This window comes from Seriola lalandi, unplaced genomic scaffold (assembly GCF_002814215.2).
Source record: "Seriola lalandi dorsalis isolate HSWRI2012SDOR001 ecotype SW California unplaced genomic scaffold, Sedor1 jcf7180002054511, whole genome shotgun sequence".
Lineage (NCBI taxonomy): Eukaryota > Metazoa > Chordata > Actinopteri > Carangiformes > Carangidae > Seriola > Seriola lalandi.
Window position 1 is genome coordinate 416,780 of NW_019525064.1, and position 20,765 is coordinate 437,544.

Below are 20,765 nucleotides of genomic sequence, written 5' to 3' on the forward strand. Positions count from 1 at the left end.
GAAGAACAAGAATCTAAACTCTCTCAGAGCCCAGAAGAGAGGGTTACTCAACAAACCACAAAATGTTTTCACTGCAGTACTGTGGACTTTACAGTTGTCTCTGATATTACATCAGTAAAAAAGCACACGGACGGATTAAACAAGTGATGATCACAGATGACTACGATTGTCTTATTGCAGTTGATAAACTGTATGTTAAAGTGCTGCGTGTGAGGCTATAGCAGGAGTGTTGTTAGCATTCCAGTTCAAAAACACAAAAGCTAAAGAGTAAGGAATGTTTATGCTGTAATATAAGTAGCAATTATTAGCATGCAGTCTAACTAGCTTACAACCAACAGTAGTCGCGAGGCCGTACGTCAATAGCAAATTCATTAATTAAACAAGAATGTAAGCTAAACTAACTTAGCCATAACGGGCTAAATTAGAACAACTAGAACATCTGGTCTCACTGTTTTCCTTATAACACTTGGACTAATTAGTCGAGAACAATTCTCTCTTTATTCCCATGTCTTCACCATAGATCATTAGCTCATTAGGATGCTAACTTCCAGCCTGGAAAATGCAGCTTTAGCCACAATCTTTTATCACTTTAATCACAATATCGTGTGCATATTTAAGCGTATTTAACCCTTTTACAGGGTTTTTATTTTAAAACAAATGAAGTTGAAACATTATAAAATGCCTCTTAAAGACAGTGTTTTTTAACAAACTCCTCTTGCTGATGTTAGCTTAATTAGCTAGCTGCAACAAATCCGCCAGCAACAGTTTGGGCAAAAATGTTTAGCAAATGGTATAAATCTATAAACCATGGAGCTCTAGTGAGATTTCTTATTTTTAAAGATTTATTTTCGAGAGAGAGAGAGAGACGAGAGAGAGAGAATGACATGCAGCAAAGGGCCAGATATGGTAAGCACTTAACCTGGTGAGCTACCAGTAAGTAAACACACAGTATGATCTCTTAACGTCCCACTTCAAACGTCATTTTCCACTGCTTATATATGAAGGCTGACAGATATCCCTGCAAATTTAGTTTTGCTCAGGATATTCCCGCCACCATAATGGCAGACAGGATGGAAAAAACCTGGAGTGAATCTTCACATAACTGAATTTGCATTTGGATACTACAGTAGGTGTAAATGGTTTTTCTAAATTGCATCGATCTTATAGTGTCTCAGGCCGCCACGTCCTCCGAATGATGCGGCATTACAGCAGATGAACCAGAGGATTGTGTTCCCTGAACAGGTCTGACCCCTGAGGAGGTGCTTCCACATCCAGCTGATCACCAGGTTCCCCCTCAAATGTACCACATCTAATTCATCACAGTCTGTTCACCACTGATGTTGAGTGCATTGATGCTGAATGAGGATTTCCATTAAGGCAAATATTTCTAGCAGAGATCAATGCAATTAGAGGAGGTAGGGTGTTTTCCAAGTGATGAACTGAATCTCGTATTTGTTTCAGCCCCAGAGGCCAGTGGAAAAGTGTGAGTCCTAGATCTAATTCAGTCTCCTGTTACACCACAGAGCAGCCGCCTCAAACCGACTTAAAGGAACACACAGATGTGATAATGCTTTTATTTTGAGTATTATATTTTTCTATTCACACATGACTGAAATGTAGGAAGGAATCACAATCTTTTTCTGCTTACAGCTGCTATCAAATCCCACAAACCCACTATCCACTACCCTTAGCATGCGAACGTCACCTCAATTTTAGCCCCAATACCATACTTTGAGTTATATCCGTCATTTTCTACAAACCCATTCAACAAAATAAGCCAAACTTTTGAAGCTGTAAGAATGAACCAAAACAGGAAAGCTGATCACTGTGAAACCAAAACAAAGAGCTAAAAAAGGCTAAAAACCACCACACAGGAGGCTGCAGACTGCTAGCTGCATAACCAGCTTCCCCTTTCACATTACACATAATCCTGTGATCCATTGTTGTTATAAAATATTTGTTGGTGCAGTTTTAACTCCTACTTCCAGACTGTTTGAACAACCAAAAACAACACATCCCTTGTTTAAGCCCTGTTAATGTCCTGTGCTGACCAACAACACCCAACATCATCATCATCATCATCATCTTCTCAGGTCACAGCGTGGCAAACTTCATGAGCTCGACATAATCTCACAGCAAACGCTCTTTCTACTGTGTAACGCCTCTGAGGGGGAAGAGAAGGCATCAATCATAAACATATCCCATGTAACAACACGCTTCACATCTTCTACCGTGTAGCCATCAATTCAGAACATCCTCATTACCTCCCACTTGAATGCCACCTATTTGTTTTTCTTCCTATCTCCTGTTTGTTACACTACCTGTGCGAGTGCGACGGCGTACAACTGCAGCAAAGCACCGTCAAATTGCTGCTTTGCAATTGACCGAGAGGAAAGTGAAAGAAGAGATTTGCAAATCACATTCTGAAGAGAAATGTGGAGCTGGAGTGAAAATGAGGCTCCTCTGGGAAGAAAAAGCTGTTTAAGAGTGATTTTTCAACACCTTGAATGTAGAAGTTATAACGTGTTGTTGTCAATGTTTATATCCAAGTAATCTTTCACTGTGTGGTCTGTATTTGCTGTAATAGTCAGTAAGTGCACTGCATCATCTTTTCCCTTGCTCTATGTGTCTTATTTCTATGATTTGTTTTGTTTCTCAGCTGATCCTGCCCATCTGCAGCGACCACTGAGGAAGGCATTAGCTGAAACATTTGCGGTTGTTACAGACAAAGTGAATGTTGGCGTGACGTGAGCGACGGCGTAAGTGATGATGTATCTCACCTCGTACTCGGCCGCACAGTTTAATAATCAATGTCACACAAGCAGCGTTTGCACTGCGATGTGTTTCAAGGACAGAAAATGAGACGCTGCATGTCACAGTATGATACACTAAAGTTTAGTAATGCAGATTATTATAAGAGGACCTGCATCCTCCAGTGTGTGTGTGTGTGTGTGTGTGTGTGTGTGTGTGTGTGTGTGAGAGAGAGAGAGAGAGAGAGAGAGACATAGAGTATGAGAAGGTGACCCAGTAATCACAGTGTAGCCTATAGCATGCAAAGTTTCCTTAGCTTACAACTAAGACTGCTGTATCACTTTTTGACCCGTCATCTTTTCTAGTATAAGATCACCCGACCCGCAGCATCACCAGTTCAGATGCTGCAGGGATTTAATGAACTGGTTTTTGAGTGTTTAATTATAGTAAATTATTTATATTTTAAGTATTAATCCGTTTTTTTGCAGTACGTTTGCAGTAAGTATTTAGTTTGAAAAAACATAGTTTTCATATAATAATCATAAAGACGGTTTTACTAAATCGATATTATAATAACGTATGCAAATAAAAATTGAAATAAAGCTACATAAATGAAGGAAACAGATAATAATTTTAGATTTAGATAAACTTTAACTGATACGCGTGCAGTCGCAGGATACCTACACATGCACACGTCACACATGTACACTGTTTACATGCATTTGTCGATATCAGTGCAGTTCGATCGATGTCATGGATACCAGTAAGATGTCATCTTATAATGTCTTTTTGACTAATGTTGAATGGAATAATTTGTTTCAAGAAACTCATTTTGTGTGGGGGTGATATCCTGGTTCCTGTCGTCTGTCGGGTTTGTGGCGTTGGGACAGAGGTTGTCACTGTTCACGAGCCTGTAGGTCCAAAACCATAAAACACAAAAGACATCTGTCTGAAGGTGAAACTACAGACCTGAGGTCAATCTATTGCACGGGACACATCATACCTAATGCAACTCTGGCAGCCGAGGCATCATAATTTATCCAGAATGACACCCAAGATAGGATGGTGATGAGGATGGAGGGCATGTACGTCTGCAGGATGAAGTATCCAATGTTTCGCTTCAGCTTGAAGCTCAGAGACAGTCGAGGATAGGCACCTGCAGCACAAAGAGAAAGGGAAGGTGAAGGGGAAATAGTCCTCTTTAATTCAAGAGGAACACTGGGATGTCTTGCATTTTGTTTTGGTTCCTATGGCAATGGTCTCATGAACTGGTTTCGTCACCATGGAAACAAGCAAGTGTGGTTTAAATTGCAAATCATCTGATAAAATTTAGCCTTGAGATTATCTGTGAGCAAGCACCACGAAGCAGAGCGAATATAAAACATTATAAAATGTTTACTTACACACACACACACACACACACACAATAAAAAGACAGACAGTTTGATATTTTGTGAAATTATTTTCTCTCTAACTAAGAGTCAGATGAGAAGATTGATACCATGCTAATGTCTGCATGATACATATGAAGCTACAGCTAGCTATCACTTAGTTTAGCTAGCACTGAAAAACAAGGGGAAACAGCTAGCCTGGTTTTTGTACGATTTAAACAAATGAAATGTTAAGTGTTCGAGAGCTTTACAGGTGCTAATAGGCGGACAGAGCTAGGCTAGCTGTTTACCCCCGTGTCAAGTCTTTATGCAAAGCTAATATCTAAGCTAAACTTAAGCTAACAGACTGCTAGCTGTAGCTTCATATTTACAGATACGAGTGGCATCTCTCGGGCATGAAAGTGAATAAGTGTGTCTCTAAAACTATTCAAAGTATTTCTTTAATTTGACTAAAACATTTTCATATCATTTACTAAATAAACAACAATGCAGAATACAAAAATACTTACTTATCCCATCAAAAATATACAAAGTAAAAATCCTGTAAGCTGTACTCTGTGGTCTAATTTGTGTCCTGGATGTGAAACGCTGACAAACCAACATATCTGTTATCAATGTTAATTGTTAGCCGCCCTGCTAAACTGATAATATCTTATTTTCTTGCTCATTTACACCTGAATAGGGACAATACTGCTGAGAAGATTGTACTTGAGACTCTCTGGTGACATTAAAGTCTATGCAAACAATATTTGACCTTGTTGCCCTATAATGGTTAATTCTGCAAGCTGACTGAGTGACTGAACCTGTGCACCCAGTGTGTGCCAGACATTATGTGAGATGTAAACAGCATCTGCAGATTGTCCTGAGAGCTTTACTTGTATTAAGACTTGAACCTGATTGTAATGAGCTGTAAAACCGCTCAAAGCATCATCCCTCAGAGATGTTCGGACAGTATCCATCCTACTTGACACTAATTCAGCAGTGGGAATAATCACTGTTTTGGTGCCTCTGAGGTTTTGTATCAAAAGAGAATAATTCATGCTGTCGGCGCTCTGCCTGATGAATACATTACACTGCTGTAAGCACAGGCACCGTGCTTTTATCAAGAGCTTCAAGAAACAAAAGGATAATTGCCTCTCTATTATTATTCCCAGTTCTGGTGTTCTGGTGAGCGAGGTCATGGTTATTGTAATTAAGAGCCTCATGTGAAACTTTAAAGGCCCTAAAAAATGATTTTTTTCAATCAGCTTTTTAATATGAGTGATGGGAGCGCTACGAGAAAACATCCATGTGCGTGTACGTACTATTCTTGTGAACGCGCTATTTCTGTAACGCCTAGAGGGAACCTCTTCAGATTTGACACAAACATTCATTTGGACTCAAGGATTAACTGATTCAATTTTGGCGGTCAAAGGTCAAAGGTCAAGGTCACAGTGACCTCACAAAACACAAGGATTTGGCCTTGTGAGCGCAATATCTATGTAACACCTTGAGGGAATCTCTTCACATTTATGTCCACTGGGACTCAAAGATGAACTGATTAGATTTCGGAAGTAAAAGGTCAAAAGGTCAAAAGGTCACTGTGACTAGTTGGAACAAAGGAGAGTTCTGTGCACCAATCAATCAAATTTGATCAAACCTCATCCACACGCTCCTTATGAAGCAGATTAGCTGATTTGAGACCAAATATTTTATGTTTGATGTTGCTTATTTAGGCATGAATATTACATGTTATAAAGGAATACTTAAGAGATTTTAAGTTTTCCGCTGCTTTAAGGGAACTAAATTGAACACGAACACTGGTGCAGTTGGATTTTAGTTAGAAAAAAATGCTACGACATTTAGCAAAAGTGAGAAAATCACTCTATAGGAAGCTATTTCTAAATCCAATAATAGATAGAAAGAATTACATATTCACCTGTGGAAAAGACCACATTCCTGGAGACCAGTTTGTAGTCGACTATGGAGAACTGAGGGAGCTCGATGCGCGTCACCCCGGTCACTGCAGTGTCTCCTCCTTTCCAGTAGAACTCTATATCATCTGTTGTGTAACCATCTGCAAAAAGAGACGTAGAAAAACAAGCTCAGGTGTGAGTCTCACGAGTGGAACAGCACTGAAGGCGCGGTCGAGTCATTTTGTTGCAGGAACCAACAACATTTTTTTATTTTTTTTTTGTTTAAGTGAAATCTGGGTGTCTAATAGCTGCAGGTGATTTACAATAAATCCTATAGATCACATATACTCGTCTGGCTGCAGGTGCTGATTGCATGAGATGTAAATCTTTATGAGGACGTGTGTCACTGCAGGCAGACAGACTTATACCACATGCGTGGGCTCCGTGACTGTCGGTAGTTTATGGCAGCAGAAATAGCCAAATGTATCATCAAGATGTATGACGTTGAACTAATTATGACCATGCTCTACCGTGGAAATCACCGTCTGGTTAAAACCTTTCTGTATACAGGAGAGGGCGAAGCGAGCAATCTCACTGAGATACGACAGCTTCATAAATCCAGAGCAAATTCAGCAGTGGGTGCAGTTTCTGTCTTCATGAGGTGAGGAGTGTGAGAACCTTTTTTTATTTTTTTTATGAGAATCAGAGTGCTGTTCATATTTTTAAGTGATGAGAAACTGAAGCTGTCCGCTGTATTTCTTTACTAAGCACAAGACGTGGGGCTTAAACTTACAACTCTCAATTTCCAGAGTGCAGTTCTGCTCGTCCAGCGGGTATCTCCTCAGATCCATCATGCAGGCCGCCGTCGTCGTGATTCTGAGTTCAAACCAAAACAAAAGAGAAATACACATCACTTAGATGGCCTTGCTTTTAATGGTGTGGTTCGTTTATGAAGACACATTATCGAAACACAACAGAAGAAGATGCGATTGCAAATGCACGGAGAAGCGTTTGCTTTCCGTCTCGTGTAGAAACAAGATAAAACTATTTTCAAACTGAACAAATAATGAGTGAGACACAAACATCCTGTTATTGCGATGATTTTCATTATTATTTGTTTGAGAGTAAAATTCGCTGCCAGTTGCTGCTAATGGCTCTATCAGGCTTTCGAGTTGCAGTTCAAATAAACATGAGGAGAGTTACAAGATATGAGTTGATATGAGACCTGCTGTGCTACCATTAAGTTGTAAAAATAACAGTTTAAAAGGCTTCAGGAAAACAAATAAAACATTTATCCACTTCAAGCGTCTTGTGCAGATTGGACAGATATGTGATATGTGATAGTATACAAGCCAAGAGTAAATGCAACCAATAAGCATTAGAGATGGATTGCCAGCTAATCACTGAAACCATCTCGGAGGTGGTGTGAAGTGCTGAAAATGTATAAATACTTGCACGTAATCTTTAACGCTGCCAATTCTATCCGACTGCTAAAACTGCTATCTGGCTAATGGAGATGCATATATAGAATCTGTTAATATAAGTCTATCACGTCTGGATTTCATTAGGATATGAGACACTTGAATGGCGAGTGTAGATGAGCCTTTATCTATAATCAATGCTTAAATAATCTGTCTTATCATAATGAACTAACTGAAGTGGGAATTACTGTGATGAAGATGACGTCATGAAGACAAAGGTCTTAAAGACAGAAACATCAGATCTGTGTGGAGCGAAGAGAAGACTGTAACGATGCTCACATTAATACATGAAACAAATTGAAATGTCATATTTGCATCATGTTTTCTACATAGATTTTTGCCGTTTCAGGTTCGACTGACGCTCTTTAATTATGTCGTCTCTCTTTTTTGTTGCAGAGGTTTAATGGCGGCAAACTGGAAAATGAGCAGCATCCAACTGTTTATCTTGACGAACCAACTCCTCGTATTCACGTAACGGTAGCGGATGGAAACACCTCTTTTGCAGATTTTCTCATCATTTGGTTCAAATTTACGGAGGACCAGTGATGTCAAAGGAAAAGTGATAAAGTATTTCTTTAATTTCATATTTTAACAGGAATTAAAATCAGGAATTGTGCAAAAGAATTTATAAATGAACTATCAATCCATCAATAACTAATTCAGATAAAAAAAATTTACGTATAAATAATTAATTTGAATACATACCTGGATTCCCTCTTTAATTTCCATTTCCTTTTTCCAGCTGCTTTTTCTTTTCCTATTAGTTAATTAGTTAATTCATTTAGCTTCTGCTTTTAGCCTTTCCATGACACCCTGGGCCTTCAGTGCTGGTAACACCCACTGGTTATCTCTCCAACCAATCAGAGAGCTTGTTGCATCCCATGGCCAGCTGGGATTGATTAGCCTGGTTTTACCAGCCGGAAAAAAGGAAATGGAAATTGAAGAGGGAATCCAGGTGTGTATTCCCGTTTGCCTTTTCAAATTGTTTTTCAAATTCTATCATTTATTCATGAATTAATAATTTATAAATTTTGTATTCAATGAGTGATTTACACTGTTTTTGTCAAATATGAAATTAAGGAAATGCTTTATTATTTTTCCTGTGACATCCACGGTCCTCCACAATAATTTGCCCGACATTTGGGTGGAAACCTGGTTAGTCATGATCGATGTTAAGCTACCGTCAACAAAACTCAACATTTCCTGATGACTTTTCACATTAAAAGCCTACCTATAAGAGAAAGGAGTACGCAAGACTTTTAATGTTAAATTCTTGGGGAGGGTGTCTGGGAAAATTTACATTATTCTGACGTCAACAAGGCAACAGGTAAACATGGAGGAAGTTTAGAGTTTTCATTAACTGGGAAACGGGAAGACTTGTTGAAAAAAAATGGCCACCACGCGAGAACTCATGGCAACAACAGTGCTCACCTGAGGCCGTAGAGAACAGTGCCGTCCGGGTGGAGTCGGATCATACGGTTCTTCACGGTGACACCGTGCACAAAGGACTTCTTGTCATTGAGGAAGTAGGTGTCAGGGACCCAGAGCTGGTCTGCTACTCTGTTGTCCAGCGTCAGGTTGAGAGGGATCCCTGCGTAGGCCAGCCTCTTATCTCTCCAATACTGCTGGAAGTACATAGTCAGCGTGTAGTCCTGTGGGAGGTACAACAGAACGGTCATGTCGCTGTACTTGACAATAGAAATTGGTCAGAGAAGTGCAAGGGCAAAGGTATGAATAATGTAGTTTTGTTTTAGACATTCGCAATTTCCTGAGGCCAGTGAAGGCAACACTGTCTAAACTGAAGTCAGAGCCTTTCTTACAAGGTTATCATTTTTATAGATAGATAGATAGATAGATAGATAGATAGATAGATAGATAGATAAATTTCATGACATATTACCAGCCATACATGCTATAACATGAATCTATTTCAATTATTTACAAGTGGATCCATCAAACACAAAAGCTTTTCCCGGCCTTTAATGGAGCTCTTTACTAGCTCACTTGGCTTTGTTCTGCTGACTAATGTTCTCTTAAATAAATAAGCAGGTCTCAGGAAATAAACAAAAACTTGGCTGTGATGAAAATGCCTACATTTCAATCCTCCGGTGCGATGGCATATTCATAATAAAGTGTTCAGAAATGCTTGGATTTTTTTTCTCTGGTCATAAAATGTCTCTTTTCAACACTGAAGTGATTCACTAATGAACTAATGGTTGGTCTGTGTGGTTCTTTACCTCAGGAACTGCTGACCTGATTCTGACAAGAAGAAAAAAAATAAGAATTGCTCCGCTTTTGTTGATTCGCTCATTACTCCGTACACAACACACGTTTGCAAAGGGACAGCTGCATCATGCATGGCTGACAAACTGTGGGCTTGTTTTGTGTTAGGAGTGAATTACATCGATATGACAGTATAATATAAAATAATATCGACTCCTATGAATAATTCAGTGTGCTTGTAGACTCAGAATATGTATTTGTTCTCTTCCCCTGTATCAAAAAGTTACCTCTGAGCTGTAGAGACTATTCAGTCAGTTTTAAAAAATGAAACGATGAAAATACGATATTCCTGAATCTGCATATAAACAGAAAGGTCACAGACACACGATCAACTCTTCAGAGCAGGTTAAGCTTGTGTAGTAAGTAATATAAAATCCCTGTCTTGAGACCTGGCTGTTTTATTCTTTGTGTCTCTATAGAAATGCCTTCACCCATCCCGGTTCTCTTTCACCCCCTGTGAACAGAAGATGCCCTCATTACGCTCCCTCCCACATGCAGCAGAGGTGTGGGCTGGGTGAATCAGCTTTACACAACATCTCTAACACTACAGAGATGGAGCCCATCCAGAGTGCCAACCCTCTCACTCAGTGTCTGGACCGCAACTATTTTAGTCTGTTTTAGATCCTCAGATCCCGCCTTAGCAGTTGTCCTTGACTGCCTTAAACATTGCTTTAGCATCTCATAAACAACGCTATACTAGATCACTCAATCTGTACACACTGTACACACTGTACAGTACGCCCTCCTGCTCCCAGGACCCTGGGGTCCCACAGGGCTCGATGCCAGGCCTAAGCTTATTCCCTACAGATGCCTTTGTGTCGGTGTACAGGGAGACTCCCTCAAAGGCACTAGCTGCTCAGAAACTGGCTCAAGTGCCAGAGATTAATTCATTTATGGAAAAAAAAAGAAGCTAAATCTCCATGTTTTGTTGAATCCAAAATCTTCTATTTCACCGTCATAATTTCACCTTGTAGACTTACTTTCTTATACTTTGCTTTATTACTAGTACATATACTTATTCTTGTACATTTTTTTGTCTTAATGTGTTTTGTATATTTTCAGGTAAAGTGTTTTACACTTATTTGTTATGTAATGTAAATTTCTGGCACTGTGTGTATCAAAAAAACAAGATCTGGTTTGGAGCAATGGTTCCCCCCCCTAGTGGCCCGCGAAGGTAATGCAAGCAGGCTGACAAATCATTTGCAAATTTTGGTGAAAAAATGTAATTACAAAAAAAATGTAAATTAAATAAATTAAATGATACTTTTTACATTTTTTTTACATTACATTCTTCTTTTAACATTATAAATGTTTAAAAAAAATCCTTTCTTTGTGTGACCTCTCCCCTGTCAAACAAAACGATGGAGCTTCTCCTGCTCTCAGTTCAGTCCTGAGTGTTCGATCATTATCATTCAAATAAAAAGTGCTCTGAGAATCTATTATTGGCCTCTGCAGTGTTACGAGGTCGGATGTGGGCCGCCAACATATTTTCAGATTTTCAAGTGGGCCATGAGTTGGAAAAGGTTGTGAACGAGAGTGACTGAGTGTAATATCCCATAATATGCCAATTACATTACCAATAGCTCTATCTGATAACAAGCGCTTTCACACACACATCCTACATGTTGGCTTCGTACCTGTAAATGTGACTGTTCTTTGTGTTTAGGCACACTCAGGAGCGCTGCTGTTTGTTGTCAGATATGTAAACCACTAGAGACAGAAAGAGGTTTGTTCTGAGCACCAGTGAGTAAATGAGGCCCAGTGGGAGGATGACACTGTCGTGTCATCTTCAGCTCGGAGAGTTCACAGTCTCATACATGGTTACTGTGTGCCAGTCAAATATCGTCTACGTCAAGTTAACACCAAGATATCTGCTGGGAATACAGGAATAGCACTAAGAGATGCCTACCCCATACGGGGGGGGGGGGGGGGGGGGGCTTTTCATCACTCCAGAAGACAGCTGAGTGTTCCCAGTAGGATTACAAAGTGTACTATATGTATTTTACAAACAATGCGTTTAATGGTTTCGGTCTCTGCATCCTCCCACACAGCATTTAACAAACCTTTCATTACGTGATTTCATTCCGTTCACTGTCTTAAAAGCAGGCTACAAGTGAGTCGCAGGTGAGCTATTTTTGTGGAGTAGAGAGATCAAGAGAAAACTTTTTTTTTTTCTCTGTTTCATTATGGGAAGTTTTCAGTCTGAAATTATTCTTTACACATCTGTGACAAAACTCAACAGCAACATCTGACAGGCATCACGCCGGACCGCGAACGAGCTGAAGGACAACGTGTGCGTCTATATTCAGAGTTGATTCCTCCAGGGAAAACAGCACATAATGTCATCGTTTGAAATCCAGTCAATCATCATCTTATATGATTTAAAAATGCACAAAAATAAAACTCGGAGCATTTCCTCTCAACGCACAGCGTAAAATGTAGCTGCATAAACCAAAAGTACCTCAGCCACAATTAGTCTCACCTGGAATCAGGTGGGTCTGACAAATGAAAACCCTTTAAGTTCCTGTTTTATTTGAAGCATCCTGTTAGAGTGACGGGTAAAATGATTCTGCTGCACAGAGGATTTATATTCCTGAAGGGTCACACTACCGGCATAACCACTATTGTGTAACAGTAAATGCAGCATTGTTCCAGCCCCAGTGTGAAACGCAGCATGCTGTATTTATGGGACGACATCAGTATTTCTCGCTGAGATCTCCTTACCTTCAGAGTAGCTGCGGCCTGAGGCTTTCTTTATGTGGCTGACTTATTACAGTAACCAAGCGCTTCCATATAAATCTGGGAGAACATCTGTAGTATGAGATTTTTAAGGGTTCCTTCCTCCGGGCAGAAGGCGGATAATGTTAAAGTGTCAAAATGGATGGGTCTTAAAGCGCATGATGGATTTGTCTTGCAGCTGACTCATACTATGGCTGCTGAATAAATGTGTAACAACAGCACTGGGAGGATCTGCTTTACAGCTTAAGGTGCTTTATACACCTGGACAGGTGCTTCTCTGCAAAGCTAAAGAAACTCTGAGGGGTCACGACTCCCGGAGTGATTCCTCATAAATACACAAATATTGCATTTTGTTTCCCGGAGTGAACTCGTGCAACATGAACGCCTGGTTAACAAGGATTATTAAAAATAACAACAGAATGAAAAAAAGACACAGAGCAGTCTTAATATCCAAGCTAAAAATAAAGGAGTGGAGCGAGTAAAGTCAGAAATATATTAATAATCTCATCTCCTAGACAACAAGCTCTGCAGCTCGCCCACACAGGCTATAATGGGCCAATACCTTGTGTGACTCTGGCTCTTTGAAAGGATGCCACCAACACCTTTACGCTCTCCACGTCTGTGAGGGAGAGAACAAGTTCTTCCTGGGTGTGTACAGTACGACGACTTCGACTGAGCAGTCACTCACAAGTCCTTTACATTGATTTAGCACTCGAAATGCTTATATATCACTTACATTATAGATATTTAAAATGAATGATGGACACATTTACTCACAGTATGTCACGGTTGTTGAAAATCATGTAATTAGGTTTGAACTGTTCCATTCACATATATAATATAATATAATATAATATAATATAATATAATTTACAAAACTTTTTTCTCTTTGATAAACACTTTTTCAGGAATACATTCACTACTCTATGGGCCACACTCAAATCCAATCAACGCAGGTAAACGTCACATATCAACATTAGAGCTCGACTGATGGATGGGCCAGGCAGATATATCAGCTGATTTCAGCTGACTGCAGATATATTTACATCGGCCAGAAAGTGGCGAGAAATTGCAGTTTATGTTTTCAAAAATTATAATCAGCCAATTTATATCGATATCAGAGATTTAGATCAGCATCACCATCACCATCATCACCATCCACACCATCATCACCATCATCACCATCATCACCATCATCACCATCATCACCATCATCACCATCATCACCATCATCACCACCATCATCACCATCATCATCATCACCATCATCATCATCATCACCATCATCACCATCATCACCATCACCATCATCACCATCACCATCATCATCATCATCACCATCATCATCACCATCATCACCATCATCACCATCATCACCATCATCATCATCATCACCATCATCACCATCATCACCATCATCATCGCCATCATCACCACATCATCATCATCACCATCATCACCATCATCACCAGTGCCTGTAAACCTGGGGATCCACTTCCTGCCTGGGTCTATGTGCCAAAGTCTTTTCCTCCTGCTCACAATAAATTCTCTTTTACTTTAAATTTCTCATCCTGGTTTTGTTCCTCTGATTAGTCTCTCCTGACTGAACTAATTCACGTTATATCTCGTTATCGATCGTTCTCGTTATCGGTATCCATTTTTTCATCTAAGTCTGAGGAAGATAAGAGGTTTTTCCCCTAAATGACGAACAAAGTCCTTTGAGTTTTGACAATTTTGGCCACTGTTCATTCATTTACTCAAATTACATTAACAAGTTTAACAGATTGAAGCCCCCCCGCCCCAAACCCCACAAAAAAACAAACAAGACTTGCTCTAAAACTACCTCTGGTAATGTCAAAGTCTCCCCAGAGGGAGAAGGCTTCAGATGAGTAAAGGATGGGCTGGTTCAGTGAGGGGTATTTGGAACAGAGCTGTGTATCACATTGAAAAGCATCCAGCTATTTCTAAAAGTCAGGGAGATGAACTTGATCTGAGGCCAAGTTTTCTCCTTTTCTTCTCTCCTTCTCGCCACTTTACAACCTGCCTGTGTCAGGGAATAACACGGGGTTAATGTTGTTTGAGACTGCAACATAACAACACAGTGCCGCAGAGCAAACACGGCTTTAAATTGTGATTTGTTTGTTTTGTAATTTCTGTAAAGACTATTTTTGCTGCCTCATTAACAAACACCTCTCCCTCCTTCTCAATGATCAGTCGCTATTAAATGAGATTGTCCTGACATGGTTATGAGAGTGTCAGTGAAGACTGTCTACAGCTGTAATGTCACATTTCAAAATAAGAGAGCAGCCAGTGAAATGGCTACAACCCAAGAATCATTGATCATCAGGTAAGAATCGACTGAACTGCAGATGATTCGGAGAGATGTGACTTTGTTTTTCCTCTGCACCGCATGTGAGGAAAGACGGACGTACAACCAACACAAGAGCTTGAAGATGAAGCGACGAGAAGAGACAGACACACACTGCATTGCAGATCTAATCCGTCTGTTTCCCTCTTCTCTTCTGGTCCAGCACGACTCTAAACTCAGCACCAACAACCGACACTGATTTACTAAACGTAGTCACCCATCCTATTAACAGATTAAAAGTTGCTGCAAATAACACACAAGCACACACACGCGCACACACACATACATGCATGTGTGCACACAGACACACAATGTAAAAACAACCAGTCAGCAACTCATTGCATTGAAGTGAGACAGCATTTGTTCTTTTTTTTCCTCCTTCACACAAACAAAAATTAAAACAAACAAAAACAAATAAACAAATAATTAGTTTTAGATTTAGACAGATTACACTGTCTTTAGTTTAGCTTTGTTTTTTTAATGTCAGGGCAAAGTTGTGTCTTCTCTCTGTGACGTGCACAGGACAGATCTGTGTCTCTTCAGTCGAGCTGTACAACAGATGACTGACACATCTCGTTTTCACTCGGACGTCAACGTGAAGGTTTCCATGATCTGACTGGACTGTCATTAGTGTTTGCTTCAGATCTGCAAACTGGAAAGACACGGCAGCTATTCTGGAAATGTCAAAAACTTCCGCCACCAACCGCTAACAACAACAACAAAAGGTTTATGAATAAATCTGAGGAGGAAAAAAAAAAAAAAAAGCCATAGAGCTGCAGAATCGTGCTTCAGTTAACTGAAGTATTTGTTCACAGATTTCAAGATTCTCCACACATTCCTCTTTAGAGTTAGTCTGGTACAGAGATGTCAGTCCAGTCCTGCTCATCTCTCCTGCTCAGGTTTTATCGGTCAAGGTCACTGAGTCGTAAAAAAAGGATGATGATTTTCTGTGTTTAACATCATCAAATCTTTTTGTCACTCCATAAACCATTTCAGTGCTTCCACTGATATTCTTCTCTCAGCAGCTTCAAATAATCTAGCTTCAAATTTTAAATATGAATAATAGCATTTTACGATGAAGTTTAGATAAGTTATAATTTAGGTTAACTTACGGCTGTGTAGGTGCAAAATGTATTTTATTACAAATCTGAAGGTGTGAAATACAGATTTGATGAAACTCATAATCATTAAATAACACAGGTGAAAATTCATCAAGTGCAACCGTAAACATTTACTTAACGCAGTAAATTTGTTTTAAACTCTCTGAGCTAATGACCACCAGTAACAGAGTAGTGTCTATGAGTTGTGTTCAATATTAAATCAACTCATATGAAATGGAAGAGACAGTTTGGGAGTTTTTCTTTGCCAGATATTTCCCTGCTTTGTCCTCATGTTCGTACAGTTTTTGTTTGGACCCAGAGCTCAGCTTGTCTCTTATTGGACATATGAGATATAACAAGACCTCTGGAAAAGGCTTTGGAAGTAGAGGTTGAATTAACAGATGAAAATGATTTAAATTCCTCTGTGAAGTAGGATGTGAATTTCGGATCTGGATGGAAGGGTTAAACCGGGCGGCCGGGTTCCTGAGGTTATACTGACACAACTGTATTCCCTATAGAGCCGGAGGTAACTGATTGTAGTGATATTTTTGGAACAAAGAAAAAGTCTATCCTTGAATAACATTTAGAAAGGTAAACTCTTTATCTACCAAATGCGGAGCCCTCCATGCATCCACACAACAATCAACTCACATACATTCAAGCATTATTATTTGAACTGGCTTGTGTTGCAGAGTTGTTGGACTTCACTGTCTATTCACAGAGCTTTTACAGTTTTAAGATTTACACCACAAATGATCAGAATGAAGCTAACGGTTAGCCCCGCTCTGGGATTGTGCAAAATTTCACCAGTTATCAGCCTGTTAACTGTCAAACACAGACAACGGACTCCACCTGCCAGCGCTCATACGTGTGTGATAATTCTGATGCTGCGTAAATGGCACCACTTGTTGCCGTGCGGCGCGTGTGAGGTGCAGGGGTTGTTGATAATTGTCGCTGGTGACATACAAGTCAAGAGTTGACCACTAGAATATGAGACTGCTACTGGAGCATCACAATAATATATAATATAAATAATGTTAATTATGATGCTAATATGTAGTGAGCTCTTTACATCCTCCTCCATTGAAGACAATGGTAAACCAACAAAAATGATGAGGATGATAATTACCAAAACGACACAGAAGGAGACGAGGCATGACGGCTCATCTTGCTTGTGAGGGCTGTTAATATGTGGACTGACAGAGTGATAGACCAGTTGGGTGCAGGATGCCGGGACTGATTGGATTAAAGAATAACTCCAGGTAATTGCAGGTTCACAGCAGCTGACAAACAGTAAATCTGAATCAAACACTTGTTTGGACGGTTATAAATTTTCTTCAGCAGCCTGTCCAGATATAATCAATAAACCAAAACCCTGTAGTGACATCAGAGTAAACGCCTCAAATAACATCCAGTGACAGATCCTGATATTTTAAAATGTGCAAAGAGTGCTGTGTTAAATGTGAGGTACCTCACAATATTTTAATATACTCAGTGTCACTCTGCAGTCTCAGGGTGTTGGGAGGATTCTCCATAAACACACAGGTTCGTCTGCAGCATCGAGATGCTCTAGTGAGCAAAATGTGAGAAGAAGCTGCAAATGTCAAAGCCCTCTGGGGGGGGGGGGACCAGCTTAGACAGAGGAGAGAGGAACAATCTAATGTTGTTCAGGACCACAGATAAACTCCCACTGCTCCTGCAATACCCTGAAACGTGTGATCTATAGCTCCAGGCATTAAAGTAAAATGGAGGAACGGACTTGAGGTCACTTTGCTTCCTAAGTTTGCCACGTTCGAGCGACCTGACTAGCGATCCTGCTGGTTTCCTGTGTGTTTGATACATACATCTTCAAAAGCTGGATATTTTTGGATATCTGACAAATAAAACAAGTGACTCTTTTTATAGTGCCTCATGGACAGGATGCAATCAGCTCCTGGTGCTCTATCATTTGTATTATGGGTAAATCATTTTTAGCACATGCTCAAGTGCCGCTGGGAGTATTTATTTTCTAGAGAGGTCCAATTCCTGCAGCCGGAGGAAGAGCTGTATTTCCTCTGTCCCATCTGCATGCCTCCAACCATTAACACAGACAGGCTGATACGATCGCCACTGAGGAGGCCAAATGCTTTCACACAGCACGGCTACACAGACAAGCAACTCTCAAGTTAAAAGCAGGTGTGGTCTCTAATCTGGAAATTAAGTTTGGCCCATTAAGTGCTGAAATTTACTTGACTGATTATCGCTTTCCATGTATAGGTCTCTATTTAAACAGCCTCAGTTTAGAAGTCGGATTTTGAACTAATGACAACAAGAACTATGGCTTGGATGATTAAATTGGTGCATTATTTATGTACAATTTTAAAACAGTGAAGCTAACACACAAAGGGCACTAGTCATCCTACATGTAAAGCCAATTATTATATTTCAGGTGTTTTTAAAGACACTGTAGACAAACATAATGTAGAAAAATGCATTAAAAGTTTGCTGAATTAGCAACGTTCAGACATCTATCGCTAGGTTCCTTCAATACTGAAGAAAACTTAAAATCATGATGATTCTCAGAGAAGTTCTGGAGTTTTGAGGAGCGTCTTTTATACTGTGGTGATACCCCCAGAAAGTGTAAGACACAGTAAATCTAAAAATATGTGTTTCATGTTTATGAGTTCAGATTCAGCTGAGTTATTACTCTGAGAAAAAGTGTGGATTTTGTCATTTAAGAAATCCAGTTACAACATGAAAAACGAAAACCTCTCAAATTTCATCCGTCTGCAACAATAAAATAAGCTTTATCTGCATTTAAAAAATATATATATAACCATTATATGTATATATATATATATATATATATATGTATATATATGTATATATATGTATATATATAACCACAATATTTAACATGACAAGCTGAAGCTAACTCAACTGTCTTAGTTGAATCTCAGTTGTCACTGGAGGCAAGTGTTTAGCTTCTCTGTGGTTCTCACTGTCCCTGCTGTTGTGTAGAGATGCATTAAAATGCACCATGGGTACATTTCATCACACACACTTGTCAGGACAGCATGTCAGGGGCTATTTCCTCTTGGTACCATGTGATCAGGCATCAAGCTCTGTCAGCAGTTCACACCAATGATAGATGGCATACAGGCATTAAACTGTAGAACGAATGGTGTGCCAAGCCCGTCATTCATGCACACACACACACACACACACACACACACACACACACACACACACACACCCACACACACACACCTCTGAAGGTCTGGCTTGCTTTTTTTATGGGGAGAGGACATGACAACAGGACTTCCTGACCTTATCTCCTAACAGGACCATTAGGGCATCGCTGCAAGTCTCACAGCCATGAAGCAGGATTTAAACCAAACAAACCACTCTAGACAAAAGCCTCTGTAAACTGGTTTTATCAGTTTACATACAGCAATTCAGGAGGTTGTAAAGATTACTGTGTGTTGTAGTTTTAGATTTAGATTAGTTACAGTTTTAATGTTAATACGTAATTTACTAATGATTTATAGAGCAGTTTTAAGCCATTCATAAGAAAAGGTTGTAAAAATTAATTTTGGCTAATGTTTACTTTCTAACAAGGCACCATTTATAAAGGGATATTTATAATGGCTTTATTAATCCTTAATAAATAATTTACTGATGGTCTATAGATCATTTATGAGAACAATTTGATAAGTGATATGCTCCCATATAACTGCTGAGATGAGAAACCCATGATTTATTACTGGGATCCCCAACATTTACAAATACATTTTTACCAAATAAGATAAACACCAGCCAAAGGGTTTTTTTCCACAACCTGGCAACCAAAAATTCTCTTAATGATGGCAAATAACTGATGTATAAAGCTTTAGTAAAATATTAGTTAACCATTAATAAAAGCAATAGTTATACCAAATAAGATAAACACCAGCCAAAGGGTTTTTTTCCACAACCTGGCAACCAAAAATTCTCTTAATGATGGCAAATAACTGATGTATAAAGCTTTAGTAAAATATTAGTTAACCATTAATAAAAGCAATAGTTATAAACACTTTCTAAATGAACTGAATCCCTCACTGTAACACTTTACATAAATTAATTTCCGGTTTATTAACAGTGAAAACAAAGGTCGTCCAAAGCTACAAATGACTCAAAAAAAATGTATAATGAATAATGTATAATTGTATAAAACTTACCATGTTGACTTCTGACACCATGTCTATACTGGCCACGTCTATACTCATGCCAACAGCAACCGGTCGACCTTAAAATACACACAATAAAGTTACCTATGGACTCGTGGGGGGAAGGAAACATTCAGGGAGCCATTAGGGTGAAACGGACAGACATACCTCCAAAGTCTGGTCGGAGACGAATGTCATATCCTTTCAACAGTTTATCCACGGTCTCTTTGACAAAAGACATGTTCCCCGGCTCGTTGACGCTGAAAGAGAACAAAACAACAAAGGATGGGAAAACTCTGTTGGAAGACGGACACCGACACCTGTGTCCGGTTTGATCCCCCCATCAGACACTCACCTCTGAGCGCAGCACATCACCGCCACGACCAGCGGCAGAGAGAGAAAGTCAAAGAGCCCTGTTTTCCGGGATCCCCACATCCCTTTGCGCGGTGTCTGGAGGGGTGGGTGCTTTCCAGCGGTCAACAAATGACTGAATGAAGAAGCCACGGTGCTCAACTCTGGCGCTCCCCCCCCCCGAATCAGGTGAGACTACTTCCACATGATGTCTACCCC

The 20,765-nt window shown here is 39.7% G+C and overlaps 1 protein-coding gene across 3 annotated transcripts in view; it reads right to left on the minus strand.

Moving 5' to 3' along the window:
- The window catches only part of gabrb3 (gamma-aminobutyric acid type A receptor subunit beta3), a 50,287-nt gene that overhangs the window by 6,174 nt on the left and 23,348 nt on the right, over positions 1 to 20,765 (minus strand). For 2 of the 3 annotated variants that reach the window (XM_023413287.2, XM_087175850.1), the window contains exons 3-8: positions 20,364 to 20,455; positions 20,208 to 20,275; positions 8,950 to 9,170; positions 6,831 to 6,913; positions 6,061 to 6,198; positions 3,755 to 3,907 (exon numbers count right to left, since the gene is read on the minus strand). In XM_023413287.2, coding sequence (XP_023269055.1) covers positions 3,755 to 3,907; positions 6,061 to 6,198; positions 6,831 to 6,913; positions 8,950 to 9,170; positions 20,208 to 20,275; positions 20,364 to 20,455 — 755 coding nt within the window. Of the gene's footprint in view, positions 1 to 3,754; positions 3,908 to 6,060; positions 6,199 to 6,830; positions 6,914 to 8,949; positions 9,171 to 20,207; positions 20,276 to 20,363; positions 20,456 to 20,550; positions 20,692 to 20,765 lie in introns of those variants that run through there. The other variant, XM_023413286.2, reaches the window with a different exon arrangement.